Below are 12,922 nucleotides of genomic sequence, written 5' to 3'. Positions count from 1 at the left end.
CTTTGTCTCTTGTAACATTCTTTATTTTAAAGTCTATTTTATCTGATATGAGTATTGTTACTACAGCTTTCTTTTGATTTCCATTTGCATGGAATATCTTTTTCCATCCCCTCACTTTCAGTCTGTATGTGTCCCTAGGTCTGAAGTGGCTCTCTTGTAGAGAGTATATTGATGGGTTTTGTTTTTGTATCCATTCAGCGAACCTGTGTCTTTTGGTTGGAGCATTTAATCCTTTCATGATTAAGGTAATTATAGATATGTATGTTCCTATGACTATTTTCTTAGTTGTTTTGGGTTTGTTTTTGTAGGTCCTTTTCTTCTCTTGTGTTTCCCACTTAGAGAAGTTCCTTTAGCATTTGTTGTAGAGCTGGCTTGGTGGTACCGAAGTCTCTTAGCTTTTGCTTGTCTGTAAAGCTTTTGATTTCTCTGTCGAATCTGAATGAGATCCTTACCAGGTAGAGTAATCTTGGTTGTAGTTTCTTCCCCTTCATCACTTTAAATATTTCATGCCACTCCCTTTCGGCTTGTAGAGTTTCTGCTGAAAAATCAGCTGTTAACCTTATGGGAGTTCCCTTGTATGTTATTTGTCGTTTTTCCCTTGCTGCTTTCAATAATTTCTCTGTCTTTCATTTTTGCCAATTTGATTACTATGCGGCTCGGCATGTTTCTCCTTGGGTTTATCCTCTATGGGACTCTCTGAACTTCTTGGACTTGGGTGGCTATTTCTCTTCCCATGTTAGGGAAGTTTTCGACTATAATCTCTTCAAATATTTTCTCGGGTTCTTTCTCTCTCTCTTCTCCTTCTGGGACCCCTATAATGCGAATGTTGCTGCATTTAATGTTGTCCCAGAGGTCTCTTAGGCTGTCTTCATTTCTTTTCATTCTTTTTTCTTTATTCTGTTCCGCAGCAGTGAATTCCACCATTTTGTCTTCCAGGTCACTTATCGGTTCTTCTGCCTCAGTTATTCTGCTATTGATTCCTTCTAGTGTAGTTTTCATTTCAGTTATTGTATTGTTCATCTTTGTTTGTTCTTTAATTCTTCTAGGTCTTTGTTACACATTTCTTGCATCTTCTCAATCTTTGCCTCCATTCTTTTTCTGAGGTCCTGGGTCTTCTTCACTATCATTATTCTGTATTCTTTTCCTGGAAGGTTGCCTATCTCCACTTCATTTAGTTGGTTTTTTGGGGTTTTATCTTGTTCCTTCATCTGGTACATAGTCCTCTGCTTTTTCATCTTGTCTATCTTTCTGTGAATGTGGTTTTTGTTCCACAGGCTGCAGGATTGTAATTCTTCTTGTTTCTGCTGTCTGCCCTCTGGTGGATGAGCCTATCTAAGGGGCTTGTGCAAGTTTCCTGATGGGGGGGACTGGTCGTGGGTAGAGCTGGCTGTTGCTCTGCTGGGCTGAGCTCAGTAAAACTTTAATCTGCTTGTCTTCTGATGGGTGGAGCTGGGTTCCCTCCCTGTTGCTTGTTTGGCCTGAGGCGACCCAACACTGAAGCCTACCCAGGCTCTTTGGTGGGGCTAATGGCAGACTCTGGGAGGGCTCACGCCAAAGAGTACTTTCCTGAACTTCTGCTGCCAATGTCCTTGTCCCCACGGTGAGCCAAGCCAGCCCCTGCCTCTGCAGCAGACCCTTCAACACCAGCATGTAGGTTTGGTTCAGTCTCCTATGGGGTCACCGCTCCTTCCCCTGTGTCCCGATGTGCACACTATGTGTGTGCCCTCCAAGAGTGGAGTTTCCGTTTCCCCCAGTGCTGTCGAAATCCTGCAATCAAAAACGATTTCTTTAAAGTCTAATTCTCTAGGAGTTCCTTCTCCCATTGCCGGACTCCAGGTTCGGATGCCTGACGTCGGGCTCAGAACCTTCACTCCAGTGGGTGGACTTCTGTGGTATAAGTGTTCTGCAGTTTGTGAGTCACCCACACAGCAGTTATGGGATTTGACTTTATTGTGATTGCCCCCCTCCTACCATCTCATTGTGGCTTCTCCTTTGTCTTTGGATGTGGGGTATCTTTTATGGTGAGTTCTAGTATCTCCCTGTCGATGATTGTTCAGCAGTTAGTTGTGATTCCGGTGCTCTCGCAAGAGGGAGAGCACGTCCTTCTACTCTGCCATCTTGAACCAATCTATCTAATTGCTTTATAAACTGTGTCTGGTAATTCCGATTTCAGAAGTCTTTCTGGGTACCTCTCTGTTGTCTGCTGTTGTTCATGGTTCTCTCTAATGGAGTCTTGTTTCCTTATGTGCTTAGTAATTTTTCCTGTGAGCTATTCATTTCCTTCAAAAGTTATCTGTGAGGAATTCATGTCCTCCTCCAGAGAGGGACTGCAATTGCTTCTGCCAGGAGCTTGGAGGCACTGCCAGTCTGGAAGACCTTGGATGGAGTTCATAGCTTCAAGTCCATGGATCACCGGAGTGACGAGAGCCCTGGCTGTGAGTATCAAGCATTTCTTTTTTATTGACTTATTGCCCTGCTCAGAGCTCTGGCAGTTTCCTGCAGTCCTGATTTAGAGGTACAGGTTTATTTGGTTCTAGTTTATCCTTAAGTTGAGTCCTTTGGGGTTCCAGTTCAATGCAGAAAGGATCAAAAGATGGAAAATGTGGAAGTTAGTAGATCTGGAGGCTAGAATGAGAAGGTCTTACACTGAATCAGAGTTTCAGAGGAAGAGTAGAGAGAGAATGGGGGAGAGGCAAAATTTAAAGAGATAATGGCAAAAAATTTTCCAGAACATATGAATTCATATACCATAGAAGCTAAATTAATCCAATCAAGATAAACAAAAAGAAATTCCTACATTTGTATATTTACTCATAGAATGCTTACTTTTATTCTTCATAAAAACCTTAGGAAATGGGTATTACTATCTATGTTTTTCATAAAGGAAAATTGTGACTCGGAGAGCCAAAATGAATTATCTAAGGTCATATAATTCTAAGCAGAAGGAGCAGAATTCAAATCCAGTTCTGATCCAAGTTCAGGTCCTTTCCTATATAACAGAAATAGAACACAACACAGCAGAGAAAGACTTCATAAGGGGAGATCTGAATATTGCTAAGGAATTACCTCCAAAACCCAGGATCCTTAACTTGGAAACTTCTCCCTGGAAGCAGGTAAAAACCTTTCCCATGTATCTGTGCTTTGTTCTGAAGATAGCATTGGATTAGAACAGTTTTTACAGTAAGAGGCAGGAAAGTTCTAGCTTATACCTTAAACCGTGAGTTAAATACAATGAAGCCAAGCCAGTTCCCCAGGCTAAAGACCAAGTTGACTCAAATGTTTTATGGAACTGGTCTGGTACACAAAAGAAAGCTATACAACAGCTTACTATGTACCACCCAACTGTCAGGTCAGCAGGGCAGGAGTGTCCTCTTAATTCCCCTCCTTACACTGCTGAAGACAGTTTAAATAGTATAGTTAACGTGTCCTGGATAACATGTCTTTTGTTCATCAATGTGATTCAACTTGGTAAATTACTACATCTCTTCCGTTCTGGAGGCATTTCACTTGCTTATAGCTTATGCTTGATTTGTTTTTTGCCCAGAGCACTAAATTAAGAGTTTTCTAAGGAAGAAGCCTGTGGACTTCCAGCATAATCAAGCCCCATTCCCTAGATGTTAACATGTGACTGACATCTCTATACTAGCTTGATATATAGAAGACACTGTTCTTCCTTCATGGCTGCCTCCATGATGTATAAAAGCTGGGAGCCAAGAAGCCAGTTGCCAGGAAAAGGGGCTAGATGCCAGACAATTCAGTGGGGAAGCCAAATAACCCTGGGTTTGATGCCTTGTATGTAGGTGCAGCCATCACTATCAGAAGCAGCTGTGGTCAAGGCCTCATGTAAGAGAGGAAAGAAAGAGACACAATTCTGATCTTTCACGTCTGTCTGGTACAGGACAGGGGCAGAGGTGTACAAAGATGACTAACCACAGAAAGGAGCCACAGGCAGTTCTGCAACCATTTCCTGCACATCCACCACGTGAGGGGCCCTGTGCAGGGCACGAATGCAGACTGGATAGAGCCCAATCTCCAGGCAGCTCAGTCTAATGAGGGAAGCACACAGGCATCCACCTGTCATCCGTGCAGCCATGCAGCCATCCATGCAGCCATGAATTCAGTGTTTACTGAGCACCTAACAAACATATGGCAGCGCTGCCTAGGTGCTAGGGAGACCAAGAGGGCCAGGACAGGGAAGGATTCGGAAAGAATTAGACACCTATCTGAAAGCCCCTGTAAATTCACCATTTCAATTCAATCCTTACAATGACCCTGTGAGGTAGGTATACTGATGTCCTCGTTACAGGTGAAACTGAGGTTCAGAGTGGTTAAGTGGTCTGCCCCAAATCACAAAGAAAGTAAATGGCAATCTGGGATTTGAACCAGGCATGGCCTGGTTCCGAGCCTGTGCTCTTAATAAATTAATAACTATTACACAGTTAATTATAGTATAATGAGATAATGGGTGTCAGAGGTAGAAAATTCACAGGAAGCAGAGGAAGAGATAATTAATTCTGTACAGGAAGGAGGTGGACTTTAAGTTTTCCTAGTGGACATGCAAGGAAAGGGGGTTTCAGACACAGATAAAAAACATATAGAAGAGTAGAGGGAAAGGGAGGATCGGCCTGTGGGAGAGAGACAGGAGTTAAAGCATGGAGGAAGCCTGAGCACAGAAGGCTTTGCATGCCTGGTTGCAGAGCATCTTTGAAAGGCTTTGCAATGCCTCTTGCTGTGATCATCCTCCACTCTGCAGCAGAAGCCTTTCCTCCTTGTCCTTCAAGCTCCTGGTGGGAGCTCCTTCTGTAACAAGCTTCCTGTGCCAGCCAAATGTAAGGCCTTATGTTTGCACCCACAATCTCATCCTCTCCAGGCCCCTGCAGACTGTAACGTGCTCTAAGCTTCAGCTGACAGACTGAGGACAGAGGCCCCAGGGATCCGCCAACAACCACAGGTGTGATGAGAGCTGGCCCTTCGAGGTTGGCCCTCAGCTCTCAAAGACCTCTCTACAACAGAGTCAAGGAACTGTCTCATTCTACTCACAGTTTAGAGTCCAACTTCAGGAGGAAGCCCAACCGATCATATTCTGAAAAAGAAAAGAAAAGCAGAAATGTCAAGCCACTGCTGATGTCAAGCCACTGCTGACACTAGCAGATTACACTCCCCAACCCAGACCCAGACCACAAGGGTGGGCAACTGCTTCCAGATCCAAACACATAAGCCGCAAGTAAATTTAAGTCACCAAACTCTTGCTGAACACCTGGTCTTGTGAAGGACCAGGTTCAATGCCGGGTATTTCCCAGGCCTTATAGGCCAACCACTCCTATGCTGACATATAACTGTCCTCCTGTTCATATGTGGTACTTGAAACTGAAATTTAGTTAGCCACAAAAGTGGGACCCTTGGAGAAGTAAGAGGGTCAGAAGCAACCTCTGCTTCCTCTAAGCTATAAGCTCTAAGATTTATGTTGAATCAGTCATGTTAACTATGGAGTAAAAATATGGTAGAAAGGGGTGCTCAAATCCATGGCAATGATCCTCTTCATGACAATCACAAAGAAGCGATAGACCTGATTTCATAAAGGACAGGAAATTTAAAATGAAATCTAAAAACAAATTGGTAATATGTTTGCAACAAATGATAAATCATTGATATTGTACTTAATTTTTCTATATCTTGCCTCATTCTAAAACAAAGTTGAAGCAGTTTTACAAAATTTTCTGAAGTACAAGATTTTAAAAAAGAAGAAATCTTTTAAAAAATGTTGTAGGCAAAGGGAAAATCAGCATAGGAAAAATAATAAAAAGCAGCCAGGATAAGAATACCAAAAGTGGTTGTCCTAAGGTTTTATGTGCTTGCTGGAAGAGGATTATAGATATATCCCCAAGATTTCTCACAGCTAAAACTAAACACAAAGCACTGGGGTTTTGTTTGTTTTTGGGGTTTTTTTGCGGTACGCGGGCCTCTCACTGTTGTGGGCTCTCCCGTTGCAGAGCACAGGCTTCGGACGCGCAGGCTCAGCGGCCATGGCTCACGGGCCCAGCCACTCCGCGGCACGTGGGATCTTCCCGGACTGGGACATGAACCCGTGTCCCCTGCATCGGCAGGCGGACTCTCAACCACTGCGCCACCAGGGAAGCCCCCAAAGCACTGTTTTAATGGTTTACAGTATCCATAAAATAAACCAGGAGAATCCCAGCTCTTCCTTTTTTTTTTTTTGATTTGCAATTTTATTTTATTTTATTTTTTATACAGCAGGTTCTTATTAGTTATCTATTTTATACATATTAGTGTATACATGTCAATCCCAATCTCCCAATTCATCCCACCCCCCTCCCCAACCCCCAGCTCTTCCTGATACTAAGAATTTAAGGAAGTTTCCTCTGTGTCCTCAAAAATATTTGTATAAAGAAATGACAGGAAGTGTCATAAGATTGTTTCATATAGCTTTATTCAATGATTGCAAAGTTTGTGTGTGTGTGTGTGTGTATAAAGTAGCTACGCCAAAATAAAGTGGTCTAGGAATGTAGTTCTCAGTTGGCCTCACTTAATCTGAGGGTAAAACAGAATACCAAGACCAAACAACTGTTTGGAAAAGGCCATGCAACACAGCTTTCAAAGAACTCAGTCTTTAATAAACAATGAATGGCAAAAAGAGGGAAATTACACACACTGACAAGAACCTCACAGGAGCCACTCTGCAAGGCCAATTAAGGCCAGACTGTGCACTTTCATAAGAAGCAGAGCTGCAGGGAGAGAATAATTCCTCTTCTTAAAACTGAAGATATAACAACTCCAACACACAACTCAATAGAAGGCTTGCCTCCTAAGAGAATATACTTGGGCAAGTGAAAGCTTTTCCTCAAAATAATTCTGGTTTTGCTCTAATTCAGATAAATGGATGAGACTTTGCTTAACAGGAACTTATAAAAATCAGTAAGGTTTCAATTTAAAAAAGAAACTGAAAACAAAATTTGCCAAAAGAGTTAGTTTCAAAGTTGAATACTCTTTCAACAATCCTATCTTATCATTCCATGAAAAAGAAAACCTCATTAACTTGCCAACACCTGTTGCTTTTTCTCCAAGTGGCCATAACCTTGGGGAAACTATCCTGTTACTCCTTCTCAGATCTGAGCTAAGACCCCCATGGACATACAATGAATCCACATTTTGGCTGATTCCCTCCAGAGAGGCCAGAGAATGTTTTCCCCTTGCTGCAAACTGAAACATCAGGGGCCAAGTAAGAACGTAACATAAGCCAGGGAAGTGGGAGAATGTAATGCCCTCCTGCAGCAAATCACACAACTTATTTTAGTTGCACTAAAAACAAATCCTGTTGAAATGTCTTTTTCTCACCACATATTTTTGTATAGTAAACATGATTATATTTATGGGTTATTTTCCAATGGCATCTTAAGTTGTCTTTTACACACACACATACACACACACACTTACTGCACATTAAACACATAAGAATACTTTGTATCTCTAAATAAGTTATGTCTCTCCCTTCCATGGCTCTTTTGGACTATCTTTTTTTTTTCTCTTTTGTTAAGAAACAGGAGTACCAGAAATATTTCACTTTAGTCCTTAATTTAAGAAAAGGTAACTGCATGAGCCCAATGATCATAAATAGCAACTGACATTGGCTTCAGGTCACAGAGCCAAGAAGGAATGGAGTCCCTCCTGTCAAAGGGGGCAGCCTCCACCACCTCCAGCTAACTATGCCAGGCAGCAATGCAGGCCCAGCGTTGCCACATATTCTGTTTTTTTAAAGCCAGGAACCTGGATCTTAAAATCCAGAGGTTAAAATTCCTCAATTTGTAAATACTGGCAATAGATTCAAGAAAAAATTAAAGATTATGAGGATCAACCAAAGTATGTCCACAGACAGGATTCAGGCAGCAGGCTAACAGTTTGTAAACTCTGTCCTACACTGGCAGAGGGCTGGAGGCATTTTTCTTTTGTGGCTGCATACTTAATAAATATTTGTTAACTGTTCTTATCAGGATTATTTGGTTACAGTGGTCATAAACCCAACAGGATGCTAAGATGCTAAGATAGTTTCAGCCAAGCCTCTAGGATGGTAAGTTTCAGACACTGAAGTGAGGTGCTAGACTAGGATGCAGATTTTCCAAGGAAATATCTGAAAACTTGTTACATCATTCTAAAAGCTCTCCCAACATCAAATATAAAAGTAACTGGTTGTGAGACATTAAGGGAGAGAGGACTTGAAGAATTTCTTTGGAGACAGCAGTGTTATGAACTCCACCTTCCTGCAGGGGCAAAATGGGGAGTACTTGGCTCTTACTCAAGCCTGGTGAGAAAAGCTTAACACATGACCCTTAAAGAATGGGGAATACAGTGGACTGCCAGGTGTCTGAATTCTACCTGAGAAACACAAAGGACACAAGATGCACTGGCTGCAAAGGATAGAGCTGCATGGCAACTGGCCTGCACTCCCAGAATTTGTTGCAGAAAATGATGCATGAATAAGCTAGTTTGGGTTGTTTTAGGTCCTTTCCTAAAGATGCGTCCAGCAGGCTGAAGGGTCCTCAGCAGATAGAAGCAAGAGCAGACACCGGGAGTCCCAGGAGCTACAGAAGGAGTGAGTGACAAGGCTTTGGTGAGTGCATTGCCCACATCAGGAGACCTACAGAGGAGAGATCCCCAGATGGAGGGGTCTCCAAAATGTCTACAAGAGAACCCTACAAGGGTCAGCTTTACACACTTGCCAGTTCAGGGAGTGCTGACACTATCTTGTGTCTTCTCTGCTCATTCTCTCTCCCTTCCCCACCAACTCCAGAGAGGTCCAAAACCGCAGCCAGCAACTGGGGGACGAGTGGAAGGAGGAGGACAAGCAGGGCACATCCCCTCCCTGGATCAGCACTGCTGGTTCTAAGCCCTGTGTAGGGAGGGGAAGTCACTGCAGCTCTGAACGAACAGAAAGCTATGACTATTGCCATAAGGCAGGACACTAACTTTGGAATCGGTGATTCAATGTGACCATGGGATTTCTATTACCTCAGAGGTACCAAAAAGTTCTCTGGACCTACCATACTGAAAATATCTTATGGGGACAGAGAGACACCAATGAAAGTGGCTGTGATTATCCCCTGATGTTTCCTGCATGTTCAACATACTGGTTGCACTAACTTAGGCAAATACGGTGATTCAGCGGTTCACATAACCAAAGCATGGGAAGGGCCAGGGTGCAGAGGGCTTCAGAGATGACTGAAAGTGACTGGAATGCCAGCAGGCCTCCCTCAGTTAGCTTTACTCTCCCCGACTAGCTTTCTTCCTAAGTCAGGACACATGGCCAGTAGCAATTCGCAGGCCATATCTTCAGTTCTGCCACTGAAAAGGGCATGAGACTCGGCATCTCTGCTCCTAGTGGCAAAACTCCCAGGGAAGGGCTACAAGTGGTCTAGCTTGCATCAGCTTCTCACCCGCTGTCTGAATCACAGTGATCAAGAAGATGGGGTTTGTGAAAAGTTATGATTCTGACATGACACACCTGGTTAGAAGGAGCATTTACCAGGAGGAATGTGTTGTCCTGAACAAATAAAACCTCCTGGGAACAGCAAGAAGTCCTTGGAAAACTTAAAGCTAGCCTAATCTCCCAGGTATAATAGGTATACCCACTGTTAAAATGGGCCACAGACTTTTATTCTCCTGTCCTCGTCCATTCTGCTGTGGGTTTTTTCTTCCTTAGCCAATATCCTCTTTAAATCTTTCTCATAATGCCCTCTGGACCCCATATGCCAATTACCTGGCTTACTTCCCTCTACCTCCTAGCAGACCTGAAGCCTGAAGCCTGACTCTGCCCTGCAAGACCTGGCTTTTCCTGTGGCTCTCAATAGGAGGCTGCTTTTTCTCTCAAATGCCAAGCACCTGTGGGTAGTGAGAAGTGAGTGATTATGATGTGCTGTGGTATAGTTTTCACCATTTTTCTTGTCTCTGGGGTTCACTGAGATGCTGGGATCTGTGGGTTTATAGTTTTAATCAAATTTGAAAATATCTTGGCTGTTATTTCCTCAAAAATTTTTCTGCCCTCCCCTCTCTTCTGGGGGCTCCAGTTACACATGTATCAGGCTGCTTGACAGCCCACCACTCATTGACACTCTGTTCATTTGTTTCTAGTAATTTTTAGATGGTTTCTATTGATATACCTTATAGTTCACTGCTTTTTCTTCTGCAGTGTCTAATCTGTCATTTATACATTGAGTATATTTTTTCTTCTCAAACACTATTTTTCATATCTAAGATTCTTTTTTATATCTTACATGCCTTTCCTTAATATTCTCATGCTTTCTTCTACCTTCTTGAAGATATGGAATATGTTTTAACATCTTTGTCTACTAATTCTATCATTTGTGTTATCTCTACGCCTGTTTCTATCAACTGATTTTTCTCCTCATATGGGTTGTATTTTCAAGCTTTTCTGAACCACCTGGTCATTCTTTTTCTTTTTTATTGAAGTATAGTTGATGTACAGTATTATATACAATAGAATACAATATAGTGATTCACAATTTTTAAAGGTTATACTTCATTTATAGCTATTATAAAATATTGGCTAAATTCGCTGTGCTGTACAATAATATCATTGTAGCTTACTTTATACCTAATAGTTTGTACCTCTTAATCCCCTACCCCTATATTGCCCTGCCCCCCTTCCCTCTTCCCTCTGGAAACTGCTAGTTTGTTCTCTATGTCTGTGAGTCTGTTTCTTTTTTGTTATATTCACTAGTTTGCTCTGTTTTTTAGATTCCACATATAAGTGATATCATACAGTATTTGTCTTTTTCTGTCTGACTTATTTCACTTCACATAATACCCTCCAAGTGCAACCATGTTGTTGCAAATGGCAAAATTTCATTCTTTTTTTGTTTTAATTTATTGAAGTATAGTTGATTTACAATATTGTGTTAGTTTCAGGTGTATAGCACCTGAAGTTATACATATATATTTTTCAGATTATTTTTCCTTTATATATTATTACAAAATATTGAGTATAGTTCCCTGTAGGTCCTTGTTGGTTAGCTATTTTACATACAGTAGTGTGTATATGTTAATCCCAAACTCCTAATTTATCCCTCCCCCTCTTTCCCCTTTGGTAACTATAAGTTTGCTTTCTATGTCTGTGGGTCTATTTCTGTTTTGTAATATGTACATTTGTATCTTTTTTTTTTTTTAGATTCCACATTTGGCATTATATGATAGTTGTCTTTCTCTGTCTGGCTTACTTCACTTAGTATGATAATCTTTAGGTCCATCCATATTGCTGCAAATGGCATTATTTCATTCTTTTTTATGGCTGCGTAATATTCCACTGTATATATGTACCACATCTTTTTTTATCCATTCATCTGTCAATGGACATTTAGGTTGCTTCCATGTCTTGGCTACTGCAATGAACCTTGGGGTGCATGTATCTTTTCCAATTATAATTTTGTCCAGATATATGTCCAGGAGATCACTGGATCATATGGCAACTCTATTTTTAGTTTTTTAAGGAACCTCCATACTGTTTTCCATAGTGGCTGTATCAATTTACATTCCCACCAATAGTGTAGGGGGCTTCCCTTTTCTCCACACCTTCTCCAGAATTTATTATTTGTAGACTTTTTGATGATAGCCATTCTTACCAATGTGTGGTGATACCTCATTGTGGTTTTGATTTGCATTTCCCTAATAATTAGTGAGGTTGAACCTCTTTTCACATGCCTGTTGACCATCTGCACTTCCTCTTTGGAAAAATGTCTATTTAGGTCTTCTGTGCATTTTTTTTAATCCAAAATGTGTTTATTGGGATGGTTTCCTATTCATCTTGATTCCAGGGGCTTTTAGTGCTGCTTCCATCTGAAGGAGCATCCTTCTGTAAGCCTTGCTTTTCCTCCTGCAGGCTGGCAGAGGATGGTAGAGCAGCCAACACACAAAACTACTGTTTGTTCATGGTTAAAGATGGTGGTGATTTTATAGCATCCTGGGCATTTCACATCCATGAAATAGGAATTGGGGCTCTGCACCAGGTGCTTCTTCTTGTGTTTCCTCTTCTCCTCTTCTGGAGAGGGATGAAGGAGGTCCTTTGCGAGAGGTATGTTCTCGTGGGGAGGTCATCACCGTGGGAAAGGCTTCTGCGCATTTTTAAATTGGGTTGTTTATTTTGTTTTATGAACTGTTTATATATTCTGGATATTAATTCCTTATTGGTCATATCATTTGCAAATATTTTCTCCCATTCAGTAGGTTGTCTTTTCATTTTGTTGATGGTTTCCTTTGCTGTGCAAAAGCTTTTAAGTTTTATTAGGTCCCATTTGTTTATTCTTGTTTTTATTTCCTTTGCTTTGGGAGAGGAAAGCAAATATTGAAAAAATATTGCTACAATTTATGTCAAAGAGTGTTCTGCCTACATTTTCCTCTAGGAGTTTCATAGTATCCAGTCTTACATTTAAGTCTTTAATTCATTTTGAGTTTATTTTTGTATATGGTGTTAGAGAATGTTCTAATTTCACTCTTTTACATGTAGCTGTCCAGTTTTCCCAGCACCACTTACTTGAAGAGACTGTCTTTTCTCCATTGTACATCCTTGCCTCCTTTGTTTTAGATTAATTGACCACAAGTGCATGGGTTTACTTCTGGGCTCTCTATTCTGTTCCATTGATCTATGTGTCTGTTTTTGTGCCAGGACCATACTGTTTTGATTACTGTAGCTTTGTAGTATAGCCTGAAATCAGAGTGTGATTTCTCCAACTCTGTTCTTCTTTCTCAAGATTGTTTTGGCTATTCAGGGTCTTCTGTGTTTCCATACAAATTTTAAAATTATTTGTTCTAGTTCTGTGAAAAATGCCATTGGTATTTTGATAGGGATTGCACTGAATCTGTAGGTTGCCTTGGGTAGTATGGTCATTTTCATATTAAT

The 12,922-nt window shown here is 41.3% G+C and overlaps 2 protein-coding genes across 3 annotated transcripts in view; both read right to left on the bottom strand.

Annotated features, from left to right (window-relative positions):
* ST3GAL3 (ST3 beta-galactoside alpha-2,3-sialyltransferase 3) overlaps window positions 1–12,922 on the bottom strand; it is a 232,716-nt gene that overhangs the window by 99,394 nt on the left and 120,400 nt on the right. The window contains exon 4 of one of the 2 annotated variants that reach the window (XM_082614043.1): window positions 5,041–5,083. In XM_082614043.1, coding sequence (XP_082470169.1) covers window positions 5,041–5,083 — 43 coding nt within the window. Of the gene's footprint in view, window positions 1–5,040; window positions 5,084–12,922 lie in introns of those variants that run through there. The other variant, XM_082614044.1, reaches the window with a different exon arrangement.
* LOC309800152 (small ribosomal subunit protein eS27-like) lies at window positions 11,802–12,115 on the bottom strand. Its single transcript, XM_082614045.1, has one exon. It carries the CDS (start codon window positions 12,003–12,005, stop codon window positions 11,847–11,849), a length of 159 nt encoding a protein of 52 aa, XP_082470171.1. The 5' UTR covers window positions 12,006–12,115; the 3' UTR covers window positions 11,802–11,846.

Source organism: Mesoplodon mirus, assembly GCF_964341445.2.
Source record: "Mesoplodon mirus genome assembly, chromosome: 3".
Lineage (NCBI taxonomy): Eukaryota > Metazoa > Chordata > Mammalia > Artiodactyla > Ziphiidae > Mesoplodon > Mesoplodon mirus.
This window is presented reverse-complemented; position numbering and strand designations above follow the sequence as displayed.

Coding starts and splice junctions, on each gene's coding strand:
- LOC309800152 (XM_082614045.1), bottom strand. CDS start 12,005: ATGGATGTGAAATGCCCAGGATGCTATAAAATCACCACCATCTTTAAC.